Source organism: Eptesicus fuscus, chromosome 7 (genome assembly GCF_027574615.1).
Source record: "Eptesicus fuscus isolate TK198812 chromosome 7, DD_ASM_mEF_20220401, whole genome shotgun sequence".
Classification (NCBI taxonomy): Eukaryota; Metazoa; Chordata; class Mammalia; order Chiroptera; family Vespertilionidae; genus Eptesicus; species Eptesicus fuscus.
The window spans coordinates 87,318,201-87,345,445 of NC_072479.1; the positions used below are offsets into that span (position 1 = coordinate 87,318,201).

Below are 27,245 nucleotides of genomic sequence, written 5' to 3' on the forward strand. Positions count from 1 at the left end.
AAGCTGGCTGGGCCAGGACACAGCCTGCTTCCCACCCTCCACCTCCCACGTGTCCTTGTCACGCCAGTCTCAAAAGGTACTTTCTCAAGTCTGCACACCGGAGAGGGCCTCTTGAGGGCCTGGTACTAATTTGTGGTTGCTGGGTCTCATTGCTCCTGGCTGGGTAGTGGGCTGAGGTGGAGGCCAGGCCTTTTCTGCAGTGATGACCCCCTCTGGGATGCCGGCTCAGAGGTAGGAAGCAAGCTCAGGCTTTCTGTAATCCTCCTGGACGGGGATGGCTTCGCCTTCCTCCTCCCTGGGACAGCTGTAGGGACAAGGCTCGGCAGGCGCTGCGGGACTTTCTCCTTTGTCTGCAGAAGCAGAAACAGATGAATCTTGGCCAGGGGTCAGGGGAGGAGGCAAAGGAAGAGGAGACAGGCAAAGGAGGTCAGCTTGGGGGAGGGCTGTCAGGAGGACCTCAGCTAAGAGGACAGGAAGACCAGGCAGGAGCCAGGGTTGATCCAGATGGAGCGAGGGAGGCTTCCACCAGGTCCCAGGCAGGGGTGGCAGGGCTGAGAAGGTGGGGGTGGGGTCAGAAACAGGACTGGAGACCTGTATTTTGTCTCTTACTTAGTCCATTTTTTCTTTGTTGATGGAGGAACAGGGCTCCGACCACGGTGAAAACAAGAAACATTCCAGACAGGATCACGAAGATTCTGATGCATCCTGAGCTGCACAGGAACCTCTGGGCTGTGACAGGCAGGGGCCACACAAGGGTTTGGGGGGAGGGCCCAGCCCTAGACTCCTCTCACCCCAGCCCTCCCCTCATCTTTGCCTCTCTCCTCCCAGCCTTCCTCTCCACCCCCATCATTGGACCAAGTCCTTTCCTCATCCCTAGACTCTGCTCTTCCTCCTCTTCTTCTCCCCACTCCTAGGAGCTGGCTTGTCTCTTGGACTCTCCCATATATATTCTCTCTTGGAGTGGAGAGTGTGGAGAAAACTCACCTGGCCGTTGAGTCGAGAGAGCTGGGGCAGGCAGCCTGAGGTCAGCCGGAGTCTGCATGTGCCTGGCTGTCCTGGCCTCCAGCAACTCTGGAAAAACAGACGTAGAGTGAGCAACAGCAGGGAGCCAACAGGGAAGGCCCAAGCTGAAGGCCTAGAGGCCTGGGAAGAGTTGGATGAGATGGAAAGGCAGAGACAAGCCAACCAGGCAACTCATGTTGGGGATTGGGCTCAGAAGGGGTGCCACTTGAGAGTGACCCTTACCCCAAACTGGACAAAGAGTTCCCTGGAACTTACTTTGGGTGTAAGGTAAGTGGGTGGGTTGTGGGCCTGGGGCCGGTGATAGATGAGGGGTCAGCGTGGGGTTTCTAGCAGGATAGCACTCGGTACACTCCTTGTCCGTGCACTCCCAGCCCGTGGGGCAGGTACACACGGCATTGGCGGTGGGGGTGCAGTTTCGGATGAGATGACCTGGGGACAGAGGAGGCGGGAGGAATACAAGACACTCAGGCCTCAGAGACCTGCAAGCCCCACTTGCTTAATCCTCTCCCCCAGCCCCACCCCACCCACACAGAGGCCGGCTTCTCTCTCACCACCACCCAGTCCCTTTGCCACTAGTATTATTGTTATTAAGGAAAAAACCTGGAACTTGTAGAAAATTCATGGTTCAGAAGGAGACACTACGAAAAGTAGGAACAGTCTGAGATTTTTACAATTGAATTATAATATAGAGAAGTATACACATCGCAAGTGTAAAGCTTGAGAAGTTGGACTCACAGGTATAACCAGCAGCAGGTTAAACAGAAGATGACCAGTAGGAAGTGATCATGAAGGCTTGTCAAAAAGAAGGGAAGGGCTAAAGAAGGGGCTGGGCCTGCTGGCCGGGCTAAGGCTAAGCGGCTGAACATCTACCTACGAACCAGGAGATCACAGTTCAATTCCCTGAGAGGGCACATACCCGGGTTGTGGGCTCGATCCCCAGTAGGGGGTGTGCAGGAGGCAGCCAATCAATGATTCTCATCATTGATGTTTCTCTCTCCTTTCCTCTCTGAAATCAATAAAAATGTATAGTAAAAAAATAAAAAAGAAGGGGCTGGGATTGGGTAAAAATGGATGAAATGCCCTTGTTTTCAGTGATGAGTATCCATACATCTGGAGTTTTTTTTCACCATGTGTAACATGTGCACAAAATTCTAGACTATCTGGTACTTCTCTATCTTACAGATGGGAATGCTGAGGTCGAAGAGGACCAAACTCATTCAGGCCCCCCAGCCCCCGCGCCTCCGTCCAGCAGCCAGGTGCTGTGTGAGTGCTTTGAGGAACCTTTGGGCTGTGTCTCAGAGAGAGAAGAATCATGGATTGGGCTGGGCTGGGCTGGGCTGGGACATAGCGAAGGGAGCACAGGCTGGCTCAGGGCTGGGAGAAGGCTTCTGGTGGGGCCTGCAGAGGGACGGGCAGGTTTTGAATTTTAAAAGTCTGGCCCTGCTGGGGTCGCTGTCAAGAAGAGAAAAACGTGTTAACAGTCACATTTTTAAGTTACGTGGACTGAGGAATAAATGCTTCTTGTGTATGCAAGATGTTGCTGTTTGATTTGCAATGGCAAAACCTTTTTTATTTAGTTAATTTTTTTAAAGAACACAGTGTTAAAAGCCCAGTGAGACCAAACATATTTTTCAGACAAGTAGTGGAATAGCGCAGCTAAGCAGTCCGTCCTCACAAGTGTCGTGCCGCAGGGCATTTGTTCAAAGGGTCCACGTTAAAACCTGCCACTCCATGTGCCCTGGCACCTCATTCCTGAAATCCTAGCTACCATGGAGGAATAAGAAAAGGATTCCTAACAGCCACAGATATTACACTTCTTACTTAAAAAAAAAAAAAGAAAGAAATTACAAATTTTCATTTGTGTGTGTGGCTGAAATCGGGGGTCCTAGAGCCACTTCCTCCATTTTAGTGTCTTGATGCCAACCATAGACCCGTTCTCAGCAGTCCCTCTGATTTCGCTTACTCTTTCCCTAAACACTAGCGTTCTCATCACATCAGCATTCCCGCTCCCCACTCCCCGGGTGCCCCATTTCGCAGCATTGGCTCCCTTGCCTTAGCCTTGAAGCAACCGAAGCTCCGACTCTACCCCTTCTTTGCTCCTCCACACCCAGCTGTGCCCCCTTGCTCCCTGGATGCTTGCCCATCTCACCGGAGTGACAGTGCCGGCAGTTCTCGCAGTGGGGCCGGGTGTTGTGGTCTGGTGAGAAGGAGATCCCTGGGACACACGGTTCACACTGAGCGGCCTTTCTCTGCCCGTCGCAGTGCTTCTTGAGGAACGTTCCTGTGAGCAGAGGTCCAGGGTCAAGGCTGCTTCTCTGCCCTCTGCAAGGGGGTGCCTCGGGCGCTGCAGGATTCCTCTCCCTGCTGGAGCGCAGACTCACGTTCTGCTTCCCTCCCTCCCCCCAATCCCAGTCCTCTCCCGCACTCAGCCTGCTCCTGGCAAGGCGTCCTCTCTTACCTGGCTCACACATCTGGCAGCACAGCTTCTCCTGAGCCCAGTAGTGCTTCTCTGGGCAGCTCTTGGGGACTGGGGTAGCCGAGAGCCCTGCCAGAGTCCCCAGAACCCACAGCCAACAGGAAGGTGGCCAGGCCATGGCTCCTGCCCGGGAAGCTAACTGCAGGCCTCTGCACTGGCTGCGCCTCCGCTTCCTCCTCTTTGCACCTCCTGGGCAGCGGCTGCAGGTCTCCGCGGAGTCCTGCTTCAGGTGGCGAGCTAACCTTTGATGGCCGTTGAAGCTCTACTGTGACTGTTGTGTTTTTTTTTTTTTTTTTACAGCAGCAACCTCTTACCCCTCCACCCTTTTTGCGTGCTGGGTGCTGGGGAGAGTGGTTAAAGGGCAAACTCTGTCAGAAGATCTGCTGCTCTTTAAAGTCATCCCCCTCATCCCCCCAACCCCCACCACCAACTTGCAGCTTCTCCGTTTCCGTCTCTGGTTGGTGCTCATGAAGAATGTAACCCACGTATGCCTGCCTCTTTTATAAAGCGTTGAACGTGCAGTCACCCACCTCTCATCCACATACTTGTACTCAAAGGTGCCCCCATTACGGCCCTGTCCACAGCGTACAAGCTAACTGGCACGTCCCTTCTCCCCTCTCCGCAGAGGATAAGTTTATTTATTTTTTTTTTCACAGAGATAAGCAAATTAGAGAAGGAAGGGGAACAGGAACTGAGGATCTGAAACGGGGTCAGGTGAATTTTAGAATTCAGAAGTTTTCAGATTTTGGGAAGGAACTAGCACCACGAGACACCTTCACGGGGCTGGGGTAGCAATCGCAATCAAGGGCAGCATTTCTGCAGCGAAACGGTTGAATGTTTATGCTAAGTGGGGTGAATAATGACTAAAACCAGCCTTGGTTTTATGGCCAAAACAGTTTAGGATGGAAGCGTTAAAATGGCATCCAAGGGACTCAAACCTCTGTCACAGTCTGTGCTAGGAGACCACACATGACCCCCAGTTAGTCTTCCTGCCAGTCTGTGATACTAGGTGTCACCCACTGCCCATCTGTCCTTCCCTCCTCACCCCACTAGCACCTTCATCTTCCCCTTCCCGCCTCTGGCTGTGTCAGCCACTGATGTCCTGGAGCCCCCAGGGCCTCTCCCCCATAAGCCTTGGGCACTGGGGTTAAAGGTCGATGCCTGTGCGCCATCTCTTCCCTACTTCTGTGGTTTGGGGGAATATTGGAAATAGCTGGACTTCCCCCTCTGAGTTCTAGGAACTGTCCCCTCCTTTTTCCCTGAGGAATGAGGTGTGGTGGCTCATTTCTTTAGGCTATTTTTCATTCAGGGGCTTTGCAGTTGTTTCCACAGGACTCATAAAATGTCACACCCCTGTGATCTCACTTGCCATATCGGTTCTCTCTCTTACTCTTTCATTTCCTTTCTCTTCATTTTTTTCCATCCTCGTGCCCTTACCCGACCCCCTTTAGTCTTCAGGTGGGTCCTGTCTGCTAGGAAACCTTATATGGGTGTGATTTGAATAGCTACTTATGCAAATAGTTTTCACTGTTGGGCTGGGTGCCTGAATTCCCATCTCAGAATGTTAGCTTTGGGATCTGAGGATTTTGCTGTCACCAGCAGTCCTGCCCCATTCTCAGACAATGGTCAATATCTCCACTGATACTCTTAAACATCAAGGAGGCCATGGGGAGGTGGGATCCTGTGGGGATGGACGTGACCCTAGAGGAAGGATGAGTTGGGGACTTTTAAGGAGAAACTTGCTGAAGGGGGAATTGGAGGACATAGAAGACTAACAACCTTGACTAGACCCTGAGCTGCTCACCCTGTGTTCTCTGTGCGAAGGCCTGTGTTCTCTGTGCGAAGGCCCATGTCCCCTCTTCTACTCATCACGTCTCCATGGGGGAGAGGGCAAGAGAAGGGTCTGCCTGGCTCTCCTGGAGGACCCCTGGTCGGGAGAAGGAGAGCCACTTTTCTAGATCTTACTATTCTCCTGCCTTCCGTGAAGCAAAAGTTGCATCAACTTTTGGTGAGCATTGGCCTGTCCTAGGCTGGCTTCCTGGACAGTCCCTTCCTTCCTCTTGTCTACAGGCTCTGACAGTGCAACCTGCTGACCTCTCCCTCAAAATCTTCCATCAACTCTTCTTCTTTGGGGTTCAGCTCCACACAGTTGTCTGGCACAGATATGTGGTGTTTTTCAACAACTCCTCCTTTTCTTACATCTTCAGAGACAGACCCACCGAAGCCTCTCTTTTGATGACTTTCATTACTTTTGAGAGGTCCTGACCAAACCCTCAGTCCGGCTGTTTCCTTAACCTTGGCCCTACCACAGGCCCCAAATTTGGGACACAGTCCTTTCTGGAATTTTCCTACAAACCAGCTGTAAACAGAAGGTTGTTAGGTGTGGCAAAATTTTTACCGAAGTTTTATATATCATAAGGATACCACTTAAAATAGTATTTTGCATATTCCTATTCTTTTTTTTTTTTAGATTTTTTAAAAATTGCAGTTGACATACATTATTATATTAGTTTCAGGTGTACACCCCAGTGATTAGACATTACATAACTTACTAAATGATCATCCCAATAAATCTCGCACACATCTGGCACCATACATAGTTATTAGACTATTATTGACTATATTCCTTATGCTATACTTTACATCCCAATGACTCTTCTATGACAATCAATTTGTACTTCTTAATCCCTTCACCTTTTTCATCCAACCCCCCAACCCTTTCCCATCTGGCAACCACAAAATGTTTTCTGTATCTATGAGTCCGTTTCTGTTCTGGTTGTTCATTTTATTTTTTAGATTCAATTGTTAATAGATATGTATTTATTGCCATTTTGTTCATATTTCTCTCCTCCTCCTCCTCCTTCTTACCCTTTAACATTCCATGGTGATGAATTCCTTTAGTTTTTTCTTGTCTGGGAAGCTCTTTATCTGCCCTTCAATTCCAAATGATAGCTTTGCTGGCTAAAGTAATCTTGGTTCCTTGATTTTCATCATTTTGAATATGTCTTCCCAGTCCCTTCTGGTCTGCAAAGTTTCTGTTGAGAAATCAGCTGACAGTCTTATGGGATAACTAACTGCTTTTCTCTTGCTGCTTTTAAGATTCTCTCTTTGTCTTTAACTTTTGGCATTTTAATTATGTTGTGTCTTGGTGTGGGCCTCTTCGGGTTTATTTTTTATTTATTTATTTTTATTAACCCTTTGCACTCGCTTGCTTTTTTCTCGATTCCTTTATTCTACTCGGGATTTAATTTTTTAAATACCCCAGATTTTACAAAGCGTGGCAGTAGAATAAAAAACTGGAGTTTCTTTTCATACAAACTTATTTATTTGGATTTTTTTATATTTCAAATTATTGATACTTTCAAAGAGTAATTTTAATCTCTATAATTTTTCATGGTGTGATATTTTTTGAAACATTTACCCACATGAGGACCTGGTTTACATTCACATGTTTCGCAAATATAAATTGTCTCTCTTCTTCCTCCTTTGATTTTTCTGTTAGAACAAACAACACAATCTTTGTGTTTTATGTTAGGGTGAGGTGTGATTATATGGAGCTTTCCATCTAAACCAGTGATGGCGAACCTATGACACGCGTGTCAGTAGCCATTTCTGATGACACGCGGCCACTGGTTTATTAAATACAATTATATATAACAATTATACATTTATGTTATTTAAACTATAAATATCGTGAAATAATGTTTTTTCCTCAAAGTGACACACTACCCGTGTTATGCTCAGTTTTTTGGCAAAGTGTGACACACCAAGCTCAAAAGGTTGCCCATCACTGATCTAAACATTGCTCTAAGTTAGTAGGTAATAATCTACCCCTGGAAGTTAGTGTACCATCTCTGAATTCTCCAACAAGATCATGTACTAGTTCCCTAATAAATTTCACATGCGTTATCGGTTTTTCATTTTTTCTTTTTTGGCATTCTTTGTATAATATATAGGAATTTACAACACTGACCTCAAGCCCCCAGAAAAACAGTTTACGCCACCATTTTAGAGTCTTCCTCATAAAACAGTATGTGCCTGTGTAGTGATCAGCTATATCAACACCCCCCATAAACTTTGTATAGTTGGTCATGACCTTGGGTTTGAGAACTATTTCCTTCCCACCACCACACACTCTCCTTTCCACAGACTCAGTCTCTGAAGTGTCCCATGTATTGAGCATTGTGACTATACTCTTGTCTTTCCACGCAAGAACCATTGCATTTTCATCCCTGAAAGCCACTATCTCTCCTTTCATTAGCTTTGGATGTTTGATAACAGGTGAATTATCTTTCCTATTGGGCATTATTGTCCCTGTCAAGTGTGTTTTTTCCTTGAACAATTCCTTTGCAAGAGTGACACTAGTGTAATACCTGTCAGTGAAGAAATGATAACCTTGAGAACCAGGTAATGAGTTCTTCAATCTTTCATGAAGCTCTAAAACTATTCTGCTAGTAAAAGGGAGATCAGGTCTCACCAACGTTTCAGTTGTTATTCCTCCATAATAAGGGACAAATGAATGTACGTAACCACATTTTGAATCTGAGAGGACATATAAACGAATACCCCATTTTGTTGGCTTTTTAGGATTATATGTGATGAAGTGTATCTTTCCTTGAAACCAACAACAGCCTCATCAACAGCAATCTCTCTTCCAGGACAGAATCTCTCCCTAAATTTCATTTCAAGGTATGACAAGAAGCAGTTTACCTTCTCGGTTCTTGTTCTCAAATCTTTACTTGACTTTTGGTCGTTTTTCAAGTGTAACATCCAAAATATTTGCAAGAACCTTTCTCTTTTGAAAACAGATAGAAAAAATGGTATCTGAGACTCAAAATCCATGGACCAATAACTCTGCAAGTTGGGGTGATTCAATACACCCATATTTAGTATTACACCAAGAAAAGCCTTCATTTCCTCTATCGTCACATCTTTCCAATTATTCCAAGTGGATCGCTGGGATAGTTCTTTCTGGTTAATTTTATGCCTAGCATACTCATTTGTCTCATCCGTTATATTTTTTATCAACGTCTCAGTAAAAAACAACTGAAAAAAGTCTATTGGTGTGGCACATCCAGAAGGAACTTGAGGTCCAACATGTAACTGACCAGTGGAGAAAGGGATTCTGCTAGGCTCTTTGTCATTCACAGATGTAGATGTCCACTTTTCTTTTTCCTGTTTTCCCCTAGAAATGTCACGTTCACTGGGTCTTATACCCGATTTCTCAATGATATCACCTATATCTCCATCACTCTCACTCGAATAAACAATTGTGCGTCTTCGTTTTGCCTTTATGAATTCAATGTCACTGTCACTGTCAGTACTTTCAGCCAGATCTTTGGGCAAAGCAAGGGACTTTTTCCTTTCTGTAGTTCCACTAGGACCAGCGATTTGTTCATCATCTCCACTCGCATCCTCGGAGAACTCACTTTCGTCACTATTACATTTTTCACTTTTTTCCTCGTTTTCGAAGTAAAATTCATCATCGCTGCTTTCTATGTCTTTGGAAAACTTATCCATCCTGAGGAGGGGAAATTCACTCAGAACGTGCGACTGCTAGGGGGCAAACCAATCATCCAACTAAACCCAGTGTCATGACAACATCTGTGATATGCTAATAGAAACCTAAACAAACCTAGGAGATGAAAAGATAAGGAAGGTTCTTTACCAAGGGAAGATGATGCAAGCTCAAAAAGGCATGATGCAACGACTCATGCCTTGGACCCTCCTACTCAAGATTGCTGCCTATGCAAAAGATAAGCTTAGGTGGTGGCATCAGTTGAGACGGCATTTACATTTTACTTGTCCTTTCATGCTAATGAAAACAAGAAAAGATACTGGAAAAATAGACAAAAATCCCCCTTCCCCCCCCCCCCCCCCCCCCCCCCCCGCCGTGAAACTATGTGTCGAGTGTGGCTCGACATACGAGCTGCTACTGATGCTAACCGTGTCGAGTCACACTCGACATCCGAGTGCAAAAGGTTAAGGTATTATATGTGTACATATCTTACCATTGCCCCCCCCCCCCCCTACTCCCATATATGCACTCACCCCCAGTGTTTTGCGTCTATTGCATGCATACAAGTCCTCCGGTTGATCTTTTATCTCCTCCACCTCTCCCTAACCTTCCCGCTGTAATTTGACAGTCTGTTTGATGCTTTACTGTCTCTGTATCTATCTTTTTGTGCATCAGTTTATACTGTTCTTTATTATCCACAAATGAGTGAGATCATGTAGTATTTTTCTTTCATTGACTGGCTTATTTCACTTAACATAATGTTCTCCAGTTCCATCCAGGTTGCTGCAAATGGTAAGAATGCCTTCCTTTTTATGGCAGCATAGTATTCCATTGTGTAGATGTACCACAGTTTTCTGATTCAGTCATCTGCTGATGGGCACCTAGGCTGTTTCCAAATCCTAGCTATGGTGAATTGTGCTGCTATGAACATAGTGGTGCATATATCCTTTCTGATTGGTGTTTCTAGTTTCTTCGGATATATTCCCAGGAGTGGGATGACTGGGTCAAATGGGAGTTCCATTTTCCGTTTTTTGAGGAAACTCCATTCTGTTCTCCACAGTGGCTACACCAGTCTGCATTCCCACCAGCAGTGCATGAGGGTTCCTTTTTCTCCGCATCCGCGCCAACATTTGTTGTTTGTTGATTTGTTGATGTTAGCCATTGTGACAGGTGTGAGATGGTACCGCATTGTTGTTTTGATTTGCATCTCTCGGATAATTAGTGACTTTGAGCATGTTTTTATGTGTCTCTTGGCCTTCCTTCTGTCTTCTTTCAAAAAGATTCTATTTAGGTCCTGTGCCCATTTTTTTATTGGATCATTTATCTTCCTTTTATTAAGTTGTATAAGTTGCCTGAAGATGTTGGAGATTGAATCTTTATCAGTGATAACATTTGAAAATATGTTCTCCCATACAGTGGGGTTTCTTGTTGTTTTGTTGATGGTTTCTTTTGCTTTGAAAAATCTTTTTGTTTTGATGTAGTCCCATTTGTTTATTTTCTCTTTAGCTTCCATTGCCCTAGGGGCAGTGTCAGTGAAGAAGTTCTTTCGCCATATGTCTGAGATTTTGCTGCCTGTGGATTCCTCTAGTATTTTTATAGTTTCCCGTCTTATGTTTAAGTCCTTTATCCATTCTGAGTTTATTTTTGTGTATGGTGTAAGTTGGTGATCTAGTGTCATTTTTTTTGCATGTATCTGTTCAATTTTCCCAACACCATTTATTGAAGAGACTGTCTTTTTTTTTTTTTTAATATATTTTATTGATTTTTCACAGAGAGGAAAGGAGAGGGATAGAGAGCTAGAAACATCGATGAGGGAGAGACATCGACCAGCTGCCTCCTGCACACCCCCCACTGGGGGATGTGCCCGCAACCAATGTACATGCCCTCGACCGGAATCGAACCTGGGACCTTCCAGTCTGCAGACCGACGCTCTATCCACTGAGCCAAACCGGTTTCGGCGAAGAGACTGTCTTGACTCCATTGTATGTTCATGCCTCTTTTGTCAAATATTAATTGAGCATAGTGGTTTGGGTCGATATCTGGATTCTCTATTCTATTCCATTGATCTATATGTCTGTTCTTGTGCCACTACCAGGCTGTTTTGAGAACAGTGGCTTTGTAATACAGCTTGAAATCTGGTATTGAGATCCCTCCTACTTTATTCTTCTTTCTCAGGATTGCTGTGGCTATTCGAGGTCTTTTTTTTATTCCAGATGAATTTTTGGAGAGTTCTTTCTAGGTCTGTGAAATATGCTGTTGGTATTTTAATGGGGAGTGCATTGAATCTATAGATTGCTTTGGGTAGTATGAACATTTTAATGATGTTGATTCTTCTAATCCATGAACATGGTATGTTCTTCCATTTGTTTGCGTCTTCCTCTATCTCTTTTTTCAGTGTCCTATAGTTTTCCGCGTATAGGCCTTTTACCTCCTTAGTTAAGTTTATTCCTAGATATCTTAATTTTTTAGGTGCGATGGTAAATGGGATTGCTTTTTTAGTCTCTCTTTCTGTAAGTTCACTATTGGTGTATAGAAATGCCATAGATTTCTTGGCGTTAATTTTGTATTCTGCTACATTGCCTAATTCATTTATTAAGTCTATTAGATTTTGATGGAGTCTTTCGGGTTTTTTATGTACAATATCATGTCATCTGCAAATAAGGACAGCTTTACTTCTTCTTTTCCAATTTGGATGACTTATTTCTTCTTCTTGTCTAATTGCAATGGCTAATACTTCCAGTACTATGTCGAACAGGAGTGGTGAGAGTGGGCATCCCTGTCTTGTTCCTGTTCTTAGGGGAAATGGTTTTAGTTTTTGCCCATTGAGTATGATGTTATCTGTGGGTTTATCATATATAGCTTTTATTATGTTGAGGTATGATCCTTCTATTCCCACCTTGTTGAAAGTTTTTATCAAGAAAGGGTGTTGGATTTTGTCAAATGCGTTTTCCTGCATCAATTGATATGACTGTGATTTTTATCTCTCAATTTGTTTATGTGATGTATCACATTTATTGATTTGCAGATATTGTACCATCCTTGCATTCCTGGGGTAAATCCTACTTGGTCATGGTGTATGATCTTTCTGATGTACTGCTGGATCCAATTTGCTAGAATTTTGTTGAGGATTTTGGCATCTATGTTCATGAGGGATATTGGCCTGGAATTCTCTTTCATTGTGTTGTCTTTATCTGGTTTTGGTATTAGGGTGATGCTGGCTTCATAGAAGGATCTTGGAAGTGTTCCTTCCTCTTGAATTTTTTGGAATAGTCTGAGGAGGATAGGTTTTAGTTCTTCCTTGAATGTTTGGTAAAACTCCCCTGTGAAGCCGTCTGGCCCCAGGCTTTTGTTTGCCGGAAGCTTTTTGATGACTGCTTCCATTTCTTCCATAGTTATTGGCCTATTGAGCTGTTTAGATTCTTCTTGATTGAGTTTTGGAAGGTTATATTTTTCTAGGAATATGTCCATTTCCTCCAGGTTGTCCAGTTTGTTGGAATAGAGTTGTTCGTAGTATTTTGTAACAATCCTTTGTATTTCGGCGGGGTCTGTTGTTATTTCAACTTTCATTTCTGATTTTGTTTATTTGGGTCCTCTCTCTTTGCTTCTTGGTGAGCCTGGATAGAGGTTCATCAATCTTGTTATCCTTTCAAAGAACCAGCTCTTGGTTTTGTTGATCTTTTGTATTGTTTCTTTGGTCTCTATGTCGTTTATCTCCACTCTGATCTTTATTATTTCCTTCCTTCTGCTTACACTGGGATTTTCTTGTTGCTCTCTTTATAACTCTTTGAGTTGTAGGGTTAGGTAATTTATTACCATTGTTTCTTGTTTTTTTTGCAGTAGGTTTGTAGAGCTATGAACTTCCCTCTCAAGATTGCTTTCGCTGTGTCCCATAGATTTTGGATTGTTGTGTTTTCATTGTCATTTGTTGCCATGATGTTTTTTAGCCTCTTTGGGTTTATATTGTTGGGGAGTCTATGTGCTTCCTTGACCTGGGTGTCTATTTTCTTCAGTAAGTTAGGGAAGTTTTCTGTCATTATTTTTTCAAATAGGTTTTTAATTTATTGCTTTCTCTCTTCTCCTTCTGGCACCCCCATGATGTGACTGTTGGTACACTTTAAGTTGACCCAGAGTTTCTTATACTACCCTCATTTTAAAAAATTCTTTTCATTTTCTCTCTTTTATTTTTTCCTGTTCTGATTGTGTGTTTTCTGCTTCCTTATCTTCCCAATTTCTGATTTGATTCTCTGCTTGCATATTCTTGTTCTTAATGGTCCTTTTCACCCCTGAGATTGATCCTCAAAGACAAATGTAAAGTTATTAGTAATGGTCATTATTCAGCATTTTACCCTACAAAGCAGTAAAGGCACTGACCATCTTGCTGACACCTCTCTCCTCTCCTTCCTCCTTTTTTTGTCCCAGACTAACTTTCAGAAATCTGTCAGGCATCTCATCTCTCTTCAGCCCCTAATCCCAAAATCAATCTTGGCTCTTTATAAATCTATAACCAGAATCAAAATACTCCATGGAACTAAACTCTCTTCAAGATTTTTCCTTAGAAGGAAATTCTGTTATATTACATAGATGTCAGAAATCACTGTTTGTGGTCCTTATCAACCAAACCCTTTAGTTTTTCTAGCCTTCTTTGTCTCTCACGCCATTTCTTATTTCTCCATTCCTACTTTCTTTGAAGACCCCCCAGCCTCTCCCCCACTGCTTTAGATACTCCTTCCCAGATAGCCTTTAGAGAACAGCTGGACAGGAAGTTGGGTGGACTGATTGAGGTCTGGTTACTCACATCCCCATTCTGTAATTTGCATTCCTGGAACTCCCCAGACTGGGTCTCAGGGGGACTCAGCTGTGGGCATTTCTTTCCATCTCTGATCACTTTTCAGCCCTAACTCCTAGTATCTCCTAGCATGTAAGGCACTCATTATATATTGGATAGTCCAGTCTTAGCCTTGGTCCTTGACAGTTCTATCCACAATTATAAAATTGAAATTTCAAGGATCCCAGGGCCACATTGACCTCCTAAATTCTACTTCTCATTCACTTGACAAGTATTTGTTGCACATCCATTCTCTTCCAGGTACCAATTAAGGAATAGGACACAAAGGTGAAAAAAAATAAACATGTGATTTCTGCCCTCATGGAGTTGAGATAACAGTGAGAGTCAGACACTGATAAAATAACCTCAAAGATAAATGTAAAGTTATTAGTAATGGTCATTTTTCAGCACCATGAAGGGGAGAATCAGGGTGCAATATAGGTGCCTCTCCATTAATAGGGGGTTCAGTGCTTCAAACAGGAAGCAAAATTTAACTGAGAGATGTGTGGATCTGACAGCTCTCACATTCTGGAAAATTGTTTCTTCCTTTGGTTTCTAGATATCACCCTACTCTTCCTTTGACCACTTCTATTCTTTGATCAATGATAATTTTTCTCATAAACAGATTTTACAAAATAGGGATAATCTGTTCCTTCAAGGCCTGGGGTGTGTGTGTGTGTGTGTGTGTGTGTGTGTGTGTGTGTGTTGTGAGTGTAGATTTTTTCACTGCTGATTATTCTAGAGTCAATTTCCGTAGGTTATATTTTACCAGGAAACTGTCTATTAAATTTGTTTCATATTTATGGGCATAAATGTTTAAAGTTATCATAAGATCTGTAGGTATTTCCCCCTTTTCACTCCCAAAATTACCCTATATAATAAAAGGGTAATATGCAAATTGACTGAATCGCGGAACTACCAGAATACCCATGGCCCCTCACTCCGGCTGGCCCCACCCACGGCCCCTTGCCTCAGCTGGCCCGCCCCTGATGGCCCCCATTGGGGTGGGCTGACTGGACCTCTAGTTTATTTATAATTTTCTCATTTTTACTTGATACATTTTTCCAGAAATATGAATAATTTATTAATTGCTTCAAAGAACCACCTTTTGATTTTGTGTTTCTCTATTATTTCCTTCTTTTCTGTTTTATTTTACACTTTGATCTAATTTTTAAATTATTTTCTTTCTTTTACTGTCCTTAGGTTTATTCTGCATTCTTTTTCTAACTTTCTTTTAAAAAATACATTTTATTGATTTTTTACAGAGAGGAAGGGAGAGGGATAGAGAGTTAAAAACATTGATGAGAGAGAAACATCGATCAACTGCCTTCTGCACACTCCCTACTGGTTATATGCCTACAACCAAGGTACATGCCCTTGACTGGAATCGAACCTGGGACCCTTGAGTTTGCAGGTTGACACTCTAACCACTGAGCCAAACCTGTTAGGGCCTTTTTCTAACTTCTTGAATTGGATGCTTGGTTCATTAATTAAATTTTTCTTTTGAATATATGCATTTAAGGCCATAAACTTCCCTCTAAGAACTACTTTAGTTACATCTCATAAGTTTTGCTATATTGTGTTTTTATTATTGTTCATTTATCTTTTCTCCCATTATATTATTATTATTTTAAGTATTCTTTTAAAATATATGTTTTGTAAATTGTGCTGCTATGAACATAGGGGTGCATATATCCTTTCTGATTGGTGTTTCTAGTTTCTTAGGATATATTCCTAGGAATACTATGCTGCCATAAAAAGAAGGAATTCTTACCATTTGCAGCAACCTGGATGGAATTGGAGAACATTATGCTAAATGAAATAAGCCAGTCAATGAAAGAAAAATACCACATGATCTCACTCATTTATGGATAATAAAGAACATTATAAACTGATGAACAAAAAGATAGATACAGAGGCAGTAAAGCATCAAACAGACTGTCAAATTACAGTGGGAAGGTTAGGGAGAGGTGGGGGAGATAAGAGATCAACCAAAGGACTTGTATGCATGCATATAAGCATAACCAATGGACGCAAAACACTGGGGGCGGGGGGTGAGGGCATGTATGGGAGTGGGGTGAGGGGGCAATGGTAAGATATGTGCACATATAATACCTTAATAAAAAAATGAAAAAAATGTTTTTATTCATTTGAGAGAGAGAGAAGAAGGGAGAGGGAGAGAGAAAGAGAAACATCAATCAACTATCTCCTGCATACCCCCTCCTGGGGATTGAGTCTGCAACCCAGGCATGTACCCATGACCAGGAATCAAACCGGAGACCTCTGGTTACATGGGACAATGCTCAACCAATTGAGCCACACCGGCCAGGGCAAATACTCTTTTGTTTGTTTGTTTCTTTGTTAATCCTCACCCAAGGATATTTTTTTCCATTAATTTTTTTAGAGAGAGTGGAAAGGAGGGCGGCGGGGGGGGGGGGGGGGGGGTGTCGGTGGTGGGAGAGAGAGAAGAACATTGATTTGTTGTTCCATCATTTATTCATTTATTCATTGGTTGATTCTTGTATGTGCCCTGACCGGGGATCAAATCCACAACCTTGGCATATTAGGACAATGCTCTAATCAACTGAGCTACCTGGCCAGGGCATCAAAATGTTATTTATTTATTTATTTTTAAATTTCTCTTACATGTTTCCAGCTTATGTGGGAGGGTGTCCTTTCTAATTTCCTGGCTGATGGGGCCCCAGGTTTTCCTCTTTGGACCGATGTGGGGTTAAAACCTCAGCCCCTAGGTGATCAAAGCCCCTCAGTGGCTGTTTATGCACTTATCCCAGTAATGTCCAGTTCTGCATTCTTCTCTGGCACGTGGGATTTCCCTTTCTTTGTTGAGAGCCTCTCTCTCTCTCTTTTTAAAAATATCTTTATTGTTTAAAGTATTATATATGTCCTCTTTTGTCCACCATTGACCCCTTCTAGGCCTTCATCACCCTATTGTCTGTGTCCATGGGTTATGCATCTATATGCATGCAAGTTCTTTGGTTGATAACTTACCACCCACCCACCTACCCACCCACCCTCTCCCACCTTCCCTCTGAAATTCCACATTCTGTTCCATGCTTCTATGTCTCTGGATCTATTTTGTTCATCAGTTTATTTTGTTCATTAGAATCCACATATGAGTGAGATCATGTGATACTTGTCTTTCTCTGATTGGCTTATTTCACTTAGCATAATGCTCTCCAGGTCCTTCCAGAGAGTTTAACTCTTCACGTAAAAGAATGTTATGTAGCATTTCAAGACCTTTGTTGCAGAGGTTAGAAGTCCCATTTCACAGGGTGCTCTGTGACCTTCTTCCTAAGCACTCTTTCTTATTTAGAGCTTGTCGAGAATCCTGATTTTATGTGGTAGGTGGTTTCAAGAAGTAATTCTGGTTTAAGGTAAAGCTAATTTCTGAAGTCAGATATTATATAAATAGACCCATGGATGGTTTGACTGCTGAGGTTTTCTGTCAGTCATGTAGCCCGTGAAGGACAAAACCAGGAAAGGGAAATTCTCCAAGACACCAGGGCAAGGGGAGAAACAATGAGGGTCCTGGGTCCCAAACCCACTGAGACACGAGGATCCCGGGGTGGGTGGACAGAGCGTGGCTTTCAGAATCACGCAGATTGGTGGTCCACAGGCATCTCCTCCAGTTATTACCCAGACCTTCTCGGACGAGTCCTAAAACCTCTCTGAACTGAGTCTGTGTCTACTTGGGGATAATGTCACGTACTATGCAGCATGTTGGGAGAATTATGGGTAACAAGGTAAAGAAAATGGCTTGCCTCATTTGGATAATCAATAAATGTTCATTTCTGCCTTCCCTTTCTTGGTGTTTGAGGCTGCAAGTTCCAAGAAATGGGGTTGAAGGAACACACAGTCTATTCACCTGGAAAATAAGCCAAAGAGCATGAAAGAGACAGAACAACTTGCTAAACTGAGCAAGCTGTGCGTGTGCACTCTGTCTGCTTCATGTGCTATTCATAGTCAGAGCATTCTTCAAAATGCAGAAAAGTGATTTTTGCAAGGGGTACAGGATGTTTTCTCTTACAGTGGACTCCTGGGCCCTAGCATTTCCTACTTGCTCTTTTCCTGAGTGATTCCTTTTGCCCACCCAAATTAGTAAAGACTGTATACAGGGACATTCCCTGCAGGGGGGAGGCAACTCTGTGATTTCACCAAACTTACACTGAGTCTAAAGCACTGTGACTCCTATGAGTAACTTGCCTTTATTTCCCCTTCTGGCCTCCGAGGGTGTCATTTGAACTCTAACTCTCTTTTTTTTAAAAAAATTTTATTGATTTCAGAGAGGAAGGGAGAGATAGAAACATCAATGATGAGAGAGAATCATTGATTGGCTGCCTCCTGCATGCCCCACACTGGAGATGGAGCCTGCAACCTGGGCATATGCCCTGACCGGGAATGGAACCATGACCTCCTGCTTCATAGGTGGACACTCAACCACTGAGCCACACCCGTTGGGCTTACCCACCTCTTTTATACCTAAGATGATTGACAGCAAGGATATTTAACTTAACTTTCCCTTTCTTATTTGGGCCATGGTAGGTTGCTTATGTTCTCCAAAGGAAATATTACACAGGTCTGCAGTGATCTAACACAAAGCAGGAAGTAAAGGCTAGGGAACAAATAATGCATTGGCTCTCTCTGCTTGTTAAAAAATTAGCTTTTGGCCCTAGCCGGTTTGACTCAGTGCATGTAGTGTCGGCCTATGGACCGAAGGGTCCTGGGTCGATTCAGGTCAAGGGCACGTACCTCAGTTGCAGGCTCCTTCCTGACCCGGTCCTGATTGGGGCACGTGCAGGAGGAAACCAATCTATGTGTTTCTCTCATATTGATATTTCTCTCTGTCTTTCCCTCTCTCTTCCATTCTCTTTAAAAATTAATGGAAAAATATTCTTGGGTGAGGATGAAAAAAAAAAAAACTTTTGGAAATGGCAATTCCATGTTTTTTCCCCTTTAATTTTAATTTTTTTTCTTGATTTGACCACGAGAGATTTGTTATTCCACTTATTTATGCATTCATTAGTTGATTCTTGTATGTGCCCTAACCTGGGATCAAACCTGCAGTCTTAGTATACCTGGACAATGTTCTAACCAACTGAGCTATCTGGCCAGGGCTCTGCTGCATGATTTTCTTTCATTGCTTTTTAAAATCCATCTTTTCTATTGGCCTAGCATCTCAATCTGGCAGGCAGAATTCTCCACGGGCCCCAGTGCATTTGTATTTTGGCTTTTTTTTCATAAGTGATATACGTATATATAGTATACTAGTATATCCTTCTAGAATTTGCTTTTTAAATCCAATAATATATCTTTGGAGATTATTTTATGTTATACAGATAGAACTGCTCATTTTGTTAAATAGAGAATGGATGAACATAGGCTTTTTAGCCATTCATGAATTCATGAATAATTAGGTTTTCCCCAACGTTTCATTATTACAAACAGTGTCACATACAGAACTTACATTTCCCTGTGTATGTGGGAGTGTCGCTTTAGAGTAAATACTAGGCATTGGGATCGCTGAGTCATAGGGTATGCACATTTTTTGTTTTATTAGATGCTGGCAAGTTGCCCTCCAAAGTGGCTCTACACTTGACAGAGCAGTGGAACAAGAGCACGTATTTTCTCACATCCTGCCAACCACTCATATTAGCTAACCATTTTTGACAAGCTAAATGAAGAAAAATGCTACCTCATTGTTTCAGGGTACATTCCTCTGATGACCAGTGAGGCCGAGCTTCTTGCCATGATCACTGGTGGTTTGTATTTTCTCTTTTGTAACAAATGTCTTTTTACCCTTGTGTCACCACCAGTGATCTAAAGTCCACTCTTGGCTCTTCTCTACGAAAATCCTCTGTCTTGTGACCCAGCCTGCAGGGCCTCTGCCCAGCCTGTGGGTCCCAGCCTGTGGCCATCGGCTCCAGGGACTGGGGAAAGCCTCCTGTGGCAGGGGAGGTATTCCTGTCGCCTTTTTGCAGACTCAGAAGACCTCAGACCTGTCCCTCGCCTCATTGTGAGATGGCATTTGGGACTTGAGTGACCCTTAGACTCCTCTGCTTCAGCACTGAATGCCTCAGGACTACACTGGCCTCCAGCCCAGACTGAAGGGCTCCGTGGTGCCTGTGGACTTTTTAAATTGAGATAAGATTCAACATTTTAGCCACTTTATAATGTACAATTCAGTGGCTTTTCGTATTTTCACAAAATTGTGCAAATATCAGCCACCATCTAATTCCAGAACATTATGATCTTCCCTTAAAAGAAACCTCATACCTAAAAGTTATCCCCCAACCCCACTAATCTATTTTCTGTCTCTATAAATTGGCCTATTCTTGGCATTTCATATAAATGGAGTCATATAATATGTGATTATTTTTGTCTGGCTTCTTTCAATTCAGCATAGTATCTTTAAGGTTTATCAATATTGTAGCATGTATTATCAGTATTTCAATCCTTTTTGTGGCTGAATAATATTCCATTGTATGGATATACCACATTTGGTTATCTGTTTATCAACTGATAGATGTTTGGGTTGTTTCCACTTTTCGGCTATTATGAATAATGCTGCTATTAACATTCATGTACAAGTTTTGTGTGAACATATGTTTAGAATTCTCTTCAGTATGTGCCAACCAGTGGAATTGCTGGGTCATATGAAAACTATGTGTTTAACTTCTTGAGGAACTGACAAACGGTTTTCCACAACTGAATCATTCTGCCATCAAAGGTACATGAAGGTTCTAGTTTGTCTGTGTGCTTAACCAACACACATTAATTTTTATAAAAAATTATAGCCAGCCAAGTTGGTATGAAGTGGTATTTCCTTGTGGTTTTGATTTGCATTTCCCAAAGACGAATGGTGCTGAGCATCTATCTTTATTTAAAATTGATATTTGAGAGAGAGAAAGAAACATCGATTTGTAACACTTATTTATGCATTCATTGGTAGATTCTTGTATGTGCCCTGACTGGTGGTCGAACCCACACCCTGACATATTGGGACGATGCTCCAACCAACTAAGCTACCACCTGCCCAGGATCTGAGCATCTATCTTTCCAAGTATGTAGTGGCCATTTATATACCTTCTTTGAGAAATGTCTGTTCAAATCACTTGCCCATATTTAAATGGGATTATTTGCCCCCCCCCCCCCTTTTTCAATTGTAAGAGTTCTTTATATATTCTGGATAATAAATTCTTATCAAAAACATGAATTGCAAACATTTCCCTATTCTATGGGCTGTTTTTTCATTTTCTTTTTTTATCTTTTGGTTAATCCTCAGCTAAGGATATTTTTCCATTGATTTTTAGAGAACGGAAGGGGGAGGGGCAGACAGAGAGAAACATTCATGTGAGAGAGACACATCGATTGGTTGCCTCCTGCACACACCCCAGCCAGGGCCAGAAACCTGCAACTGAGATTTGTGTCCTTGACCGGAATCGAACCCAGGTCCCTTCAGTCCGCAGGCCGACACTCTGTTCACTGAGTTAAACCGGCTAGGGCTAGTTTTTATTTTATTTTAATTTTTTTATTGATTTTCAGAGAGGAAGGAAGAGGGAAGAGGGATAGAAACATCAATGATGAGAGAGAATCATTGATCAGCTGCCTCCTGCACACCCCCTACTAGGGATCGATCCGCAACCTGGGCATGTGATCTTGATGGGAATCGAACCAGGGACCCTTCAGTCCGCAGGTTGACACTATCCACCGAGCCAAACCGGCTAGGGCAGCCTTTTCATTTTCTTGATAATGTCCTTCGATATACAAAAGTTTTAAATTTTAATAAAATCTAATTTTTAAATATTTTTTGTTGCTTGTGATTTTGATGTCATAATAAGAAATTGTTGCTTAATCCAAGGTTACACAGATTTACACCTGTTCTTTTCTAACAATTTTATAGTGTTAGCTCTTAGATTTATTTTGAGTTACTTTTTTATATAATTTGAGTCGGGGTCTAATATCATTATACCAGTACCACAGTATTTTTTTAAAGTATACATTTTATTGATTTTCAGAGAAAGATGAAGGGAGAGGGAGAGAGAGAAACATCGATATGAGAGAGAAATATCAATTGGTTGCCTCCTGCACACTCCCTGACCATAACCCGGACTAGGGAGTCAAAACCTGTGACCCTCTGGTGCATGAGACTATGCTCAACCAACTGAGCCACACTGGCCAGGACATACTACACTATTTTTTTAAAAATGTTTTTATTGATTTTAGAGAAAGAAAGGGAGAGGGGGAGAGAGATAGAAACATCAACGATGAGAGAGAATCATTGATCAGCTGCCTCCTGCACGCTCCACACTGGGGATTGAGCCTGCAACCTGGGAATGTGCCCTGACTAGGAATTGAAGCGTGACCTCCTGGTTCATAGGTCGATGCTCAACCACTGAGCCATGTGGGCCAGGCTGCGTTTTATTCTTTTTGATGGTGTTGTAAATGGAATTGTTTTCTTAGTTTCATTTCCGAAGTGTTCATTGTTCATCTAACACGTTGGCTTTTGAAGGAGGCAGTTGTTTACTCCACAGAGTTGGAAGGTGATGCCTTGGGGTGTAGGTGTGTTGCTATTACATCCTGTGGGCCATTGCTTAGGCTTACCTGTGGCTTATCTGAAGTCACTGACGTAGAGTTTGACTCTATGGCACAAAGGGAAACATGTCTGACTCATCTTTCCCACGCTCACTTTACTTCTGATGGCTCCCTCACTGGGGGAGGAAGAGAGTGGGTTGGTGGCAGGGGCCTCCTCTCACAGCTGCATCCCTCGATCCCTCCATTCTTCAGGGTTCTGGGGGCACCTCTAAAGGCATTCCTGAAGGCAGGGCTGTGGCAATCTTCTCTTACTTGCAAGTTGGGCCAGAATCCTCCCTCTTTTGATGGACGTCATGCCCACAGAGAGCAATTTTCAATCGGTGTGCAATGGCACACTGGTGTGCCACAAGAATTTTTAAACATGTGATACCTGACTATTTGGTTAGGAGAATTGACCTGTTTTCCCTTAGATTGTCAAATAAAAAATTGACAACAGCCAACATAACAATAGCAGTCCAGTGTGAATGAATCAAAATTATACCTATATTTTTGAACATTTTTATTTTATTGATTTTAGAGAGAGAGGAAGGTTGGGGGCAGTAGAGAGAGAGAGAGAGAGAGAGAGAGAGAAAGAAACATTGATTTGTTGTTGTTCTTATTTATGCATTCATTGGTTGATTCTAGTGTGTGCCATGACCGGGGATTGAATCTGCAACCTTGCTGTATCAGGATGATGCTCTAACCAACTGAACTACTCGTCCAGGGATATACCTATTTTTTCTTTGTCAGGTAGGCAAAAAATATATTTCTTGGTGTGCCACAGAATTTTACTAATTAGTTTATGTGCCATGAGATGAAGAAGTTGAAAACCACTGCCACAGAGGAATATTGAGAGTGACAGGTTCAGGCAGGGCCCTGGAGGCTGGTGGAGTTAGAGGAGTCGGGATGGAGTATAAGGATCAACCATATGGTAAAAATCAGAGAAGTGGAGGACCATTCAAGGTAAATATGTACTGCCTGGACCATGTCTGAGGCCATCTCTCTGCTTGATCCCTTGTTAGCAGGGCCAGTTGCTCAAGCTGCGATTTTCCACTGTAACATGGGGATGAGGGAACTTAGCTCACAGGGTAGATGTGAGCAGTAACATGTACAGGGGAACACCCTGTACAGGGCTTGACCCAGAAGGTGCCAGTTAATGTTCCTGGGAGTATGAGTTGATCATTAAGCTCCTTTCCTTCTTGGGGTTTGGGCAGTGTTGAGAGTTCAGGATTGCTGAAATGGCATAGAGTTCATAATGGAATGGAAAGAGTGGGAAAATCCACCAGGAGGAGGTATATGGGAGACATATGGGACAAATCTCACCTTTACTAGAACTCAGAGTTAACAATTCAGATGGGCAGTGTGGTGGCTCTGGGGCTGAGGGGACCCCATAACATTTTCATGCCAAAGGAATAGAACAGCTATTGCAAGCAGGCTATTGCAAGTTTATGTGTTTTGATATTTGAGGGCACAGAAAAAAAGTTTATGCATAGTTATGGTATTTAAATTTTAGATACTAGATTATTAAAATAATCAATGTCAAAATCTAGTTTTCCTTATGTTTTTAAGTTCAAATTAAAAATTGTCATTCTATTTTGAATCTAATAAAAATTTGAAAATTTACTTGTTTTTCTTTCATTTCAACCTATAGATTTTGTTTGACTACTTACAGTAAAACAAATAAAATAATCTTTACTTTTCGGGTGACCTTTTTTATGTGGTGAAATACACATAAACCTGACCATCTTAAACATTATATTCAGTTCAGTGGTATTAAATATTCATATTGTTGGGATCATATTTGTCCTATTTCAAGTTTGCTGATTCTTCTGGATGCTCAAAAGTGCCTCTGAATTTCTCTAGTGAAATTTTCATTTCAGTTATTGTGATTTTTAGCTCTAGAATTTTGTTGTTGTTTCTTTTTAGGTATTTCTTTTTAAAAAATATATTTTATTGATTTTTTACAGAGAGAAAGGGAGAGGGATAGAGAGTTAGAAACATCGATCAGCTGTCTCCTGCACACCTCCCACAGGGGATGTGCCCGCAACCAAGGTACATGCCCTTGACTGGAATCGAACCCTGGACCTTTGAGTCCGCAGGCTGACGCTCTATCCACTGAGCCAAACTGGTTAGGGCTAGGTTTTCTATTTCTTTACTGATATTTCCATTTTGTTCACACATTGTATTCTTGACTTTCTCCACATCTTCCTTTTGCCATGGAGATGCACACAGGCTTTGCTGCTGCTTCAGTTCTGTTTTTTTACCTTTCAAATCTCATACACATTTCTCTTGTGGCCAACCCTAACCTGGAACCATACTGGGAAGGAATTTCAAGAAATGTAATTTCATCTTAGCTAAGATGACATAGTAAAAAGCCACCTTGTTAATTCCAAACTTTCCAGGAGTTAAAAGTACACCTGGCCACTAAGGGAACAGCTTTACTAACTCCAGTGCACAGTGTATGACCATGATCTGTAATTATCACCTTAAGAACATTGAAGTTGTCTATTTGCCAGAGATTTGATGATGGGATGCCAGACCTGGGGGCCACACACATGTAGGTAAGTCTTCTTGATTGAGTACACTAAAGTTCCCATAAACGTTTTGAACTCTAAGCATTTGCTTTTTTTGATTTTGTCTAAGTCCATATCCTTCTGATGGGTTTATAGATTTGCATACTGACTTCTGGATCTAAGTTGCACCCTCACTAGAGTACAATGCAGTCTGGATCCCTAACCAAGATACAGCTACTCTTAGTAACTCGGTCTAAGTGAACACTGGATCCTCCTTTCCTTATTCTTCTTGTCTGAGTGGATCATAACTCTAGAGATACTTTATGACATCCCCTGCATACCTCTGCAGGGCTCTGCTCACAACCCTGAAATCATGCTAATGCCTCTGAATACTGGGTGTGGACCCTGAGGGCCCAGGAGTAACTCCAGGAGTGGAGAACAGAAGTGTGTGTGCTACATTCACCCAGAATCAGGATCTTGGCCATTCAAATTACATACCCAGGGCAGCAGACTCTAGGGAGAAATGTGGGGTTTGGGTCACCCCTAGGGAGAGGACTGAAGCCAGCAAGAACCATACTCAAACTTTGCACTAAAAGGAGCATTGAGGACGCTTAGAGGACACTGGGTGTGGCTAGAGGGCTTTGGGGCCACTGTAATACCAGGAGCTTCTAGCGTTGGGTCCCTGCGGAGGAACTTCTCTGGTCTCCAGTCACAGGCTTGATTTGAGTGGAGGCAGGATGCTTGGTGTCCCATCTGTCTGGGCTTTGGGTGCCCCCTTGTGGCAGACATGATTCTTGTTTTCAGAGGGTCTATGCCCTCTCAGGAACCCAATCTTCAGTCTCTCCAAGGCCCTTAATACTATTGAAACATAAGGGTAGAGATGTCACACCTCCGACACCCCGCTCCCCCTTCCCCCAAATTTTCCTGTATCCGCAGAGCAGGCTGGATTTCAGCAAGTCCAAGGGATTTGGGGAAGTCCTCAGGGAGGACCATTGTATGGGCAAAGGGACTCAGTCCCAAGGACTCCCTTCTGTGGCTGTTGAGGAACCCTTCTTTAGTATAACCCAAATAATACAGCAGAGCATTATCTGATCTTATTAGTAAACCCCTGTACTTTTCAGGCTATTTTAGCCCAGACTCTACACCACTGGTTCTTTCTTAGCTTTGTTTGGAGTCAAGGGGCTCCTTTGAGACGCTGAAGAAAGTTGTTGATCTTCCTTTAGAAAATACACATGCACACAAATTGTGTATGGAATTCCAGGGAAATAACGAACTCTTTGGGGATCCAGGGACCCTATATAGTTTGTAAAAGCCCCCGCTCTAGGTCACTACTTCCACTGGTCTCAGACACTTGTTGTCCTTGAGTACATTTGCTGCCCTTCAGAGGAGACCGACAATGTCCTCTTAGGGACAAGATCTCTGGAGGGGGAGGAAGAACAACAGGGTAAAATTTCTTCTCACGAGAGAAGTAACTTTAGCCTCTTCGAAACTAAAAAGCTTCCTTGTGTTGAAAACAGTCGTCTCTTTTGGGAAAATAGCTAAGAAAGACAAATGACAGAACCAGGTCATCCACATAATGAGGTGAAAGGTGAGTCATTCTCTGGAAGGCTTTCCTAAAGCAACTCTTCTTAAACTCTGTGTCAGAAGTTTCCAGAGGCAAGGCAAAATATAGGAGAATAAAAAAATGCATACTGCCTTGCTTCTAGGAGAAAACTTAAACAAATGGACTCATGTCCCTTTAAGACACATCTTTAAAGGGATCTTTCTTTTGGTTGGGTGCTCTTTGTTTGTTCACGAAATGTTTACTTAATGTATATTGGGAAAGAGAATTTTAGAGTTGGCAGGAATTTCAGGCATCTCTTAATTTGATTCCTTTATTCTCAGACAAGCAACACGAGGACCAGAGAGATAAAATGTCACTCATTCATTCATCCATTCATTCAAGCTTATCAATCACTTCCCATGGGTCAGGAACTGGGCTTTGTATGAGAAATAAAAGAAGAAAAATACTGATGAAAATAACCTAATAGGGCAGAGAGGTATGTCGGCAAACAACCGTAATTCAATAAAGATAATTGCTTTAATGGAGGCTATTCAAAAAATAGGGGAAGCTTAGCAGGGTAGCCAAATACATCAGCTAGAGCAAGATGATTTAACAGAGGAGGTAGCATTTGAGTTGTGACATGATGCATGACAAGGGGTTTTGTTAGGTGGGCTAGCTGAATTTGTTCCAGGTTTTGGAAATGGTATGCAGGCTGGTCAATGCAATATGGTGTTAGGCCAAGGGATGAGTGGGGC

At 42.7% G+C, this 27,245-nt stretch overlaps 2 protein-coding genes across 3 annotated transcripts in view; one reads left to right on the top strand and one right to left on the bottom strand.

Annotated features, from left to right (window-relative positions):
• VAMP1 (vesicle associated membrane protein 1) overlaps nucleotides 1-23,969 on the top strand; it is a 39,612-nt gene extending 15,643 nt beyond the window's left edge. The window contains exons 5-6 of one of the 2 annotated variants that reach the window (XM_054719357.1): nucleotides 20,813-20,923; nucleotides 23,080-23,969. In XM_054719357.1, coding sequence (XP_054575332.1) covers nucleotides 20,813-20,907 — 95 coding nt within the window. In that variant the 3' untranslated portion in view covers nucleotides 20,908-20,923; nucleotides 23,080-23,969. Of the gene's footprint in view, nucleotides 1-2,205; nucleotides 3,339-20,812; nucleotides 20,924-23,079 lie in introns of those variants that run through there. The other variant, XM_054719356.1, reaches the window with a different exon arrangement.
• On the bottom strand, nucleotides 226-3,617 carry CD27 (CD27 molecule). Its single transcript, XM_008144819.3, has 6 exons — nucleotides 3,482-3,617; nucleotides 3,173-3,304; nucleotides 1,279-1,452; nucleotides 985-1,071; nucleotides 610-729; nucleotides 226-350 (listed from the first exon to the last, which is right to left on the bottom strand). The coding sequence occupies exons 1-6, from the start codon at nucleotides 3,615-3,617 to the stop codon at nucleotides 226-228; spliced, it is 774 nt and encodes a 257-aa protein (XP_008143041.2).
• Nucleotides 23,970-27,245: the final 3,276 nt, after the last annotated feature.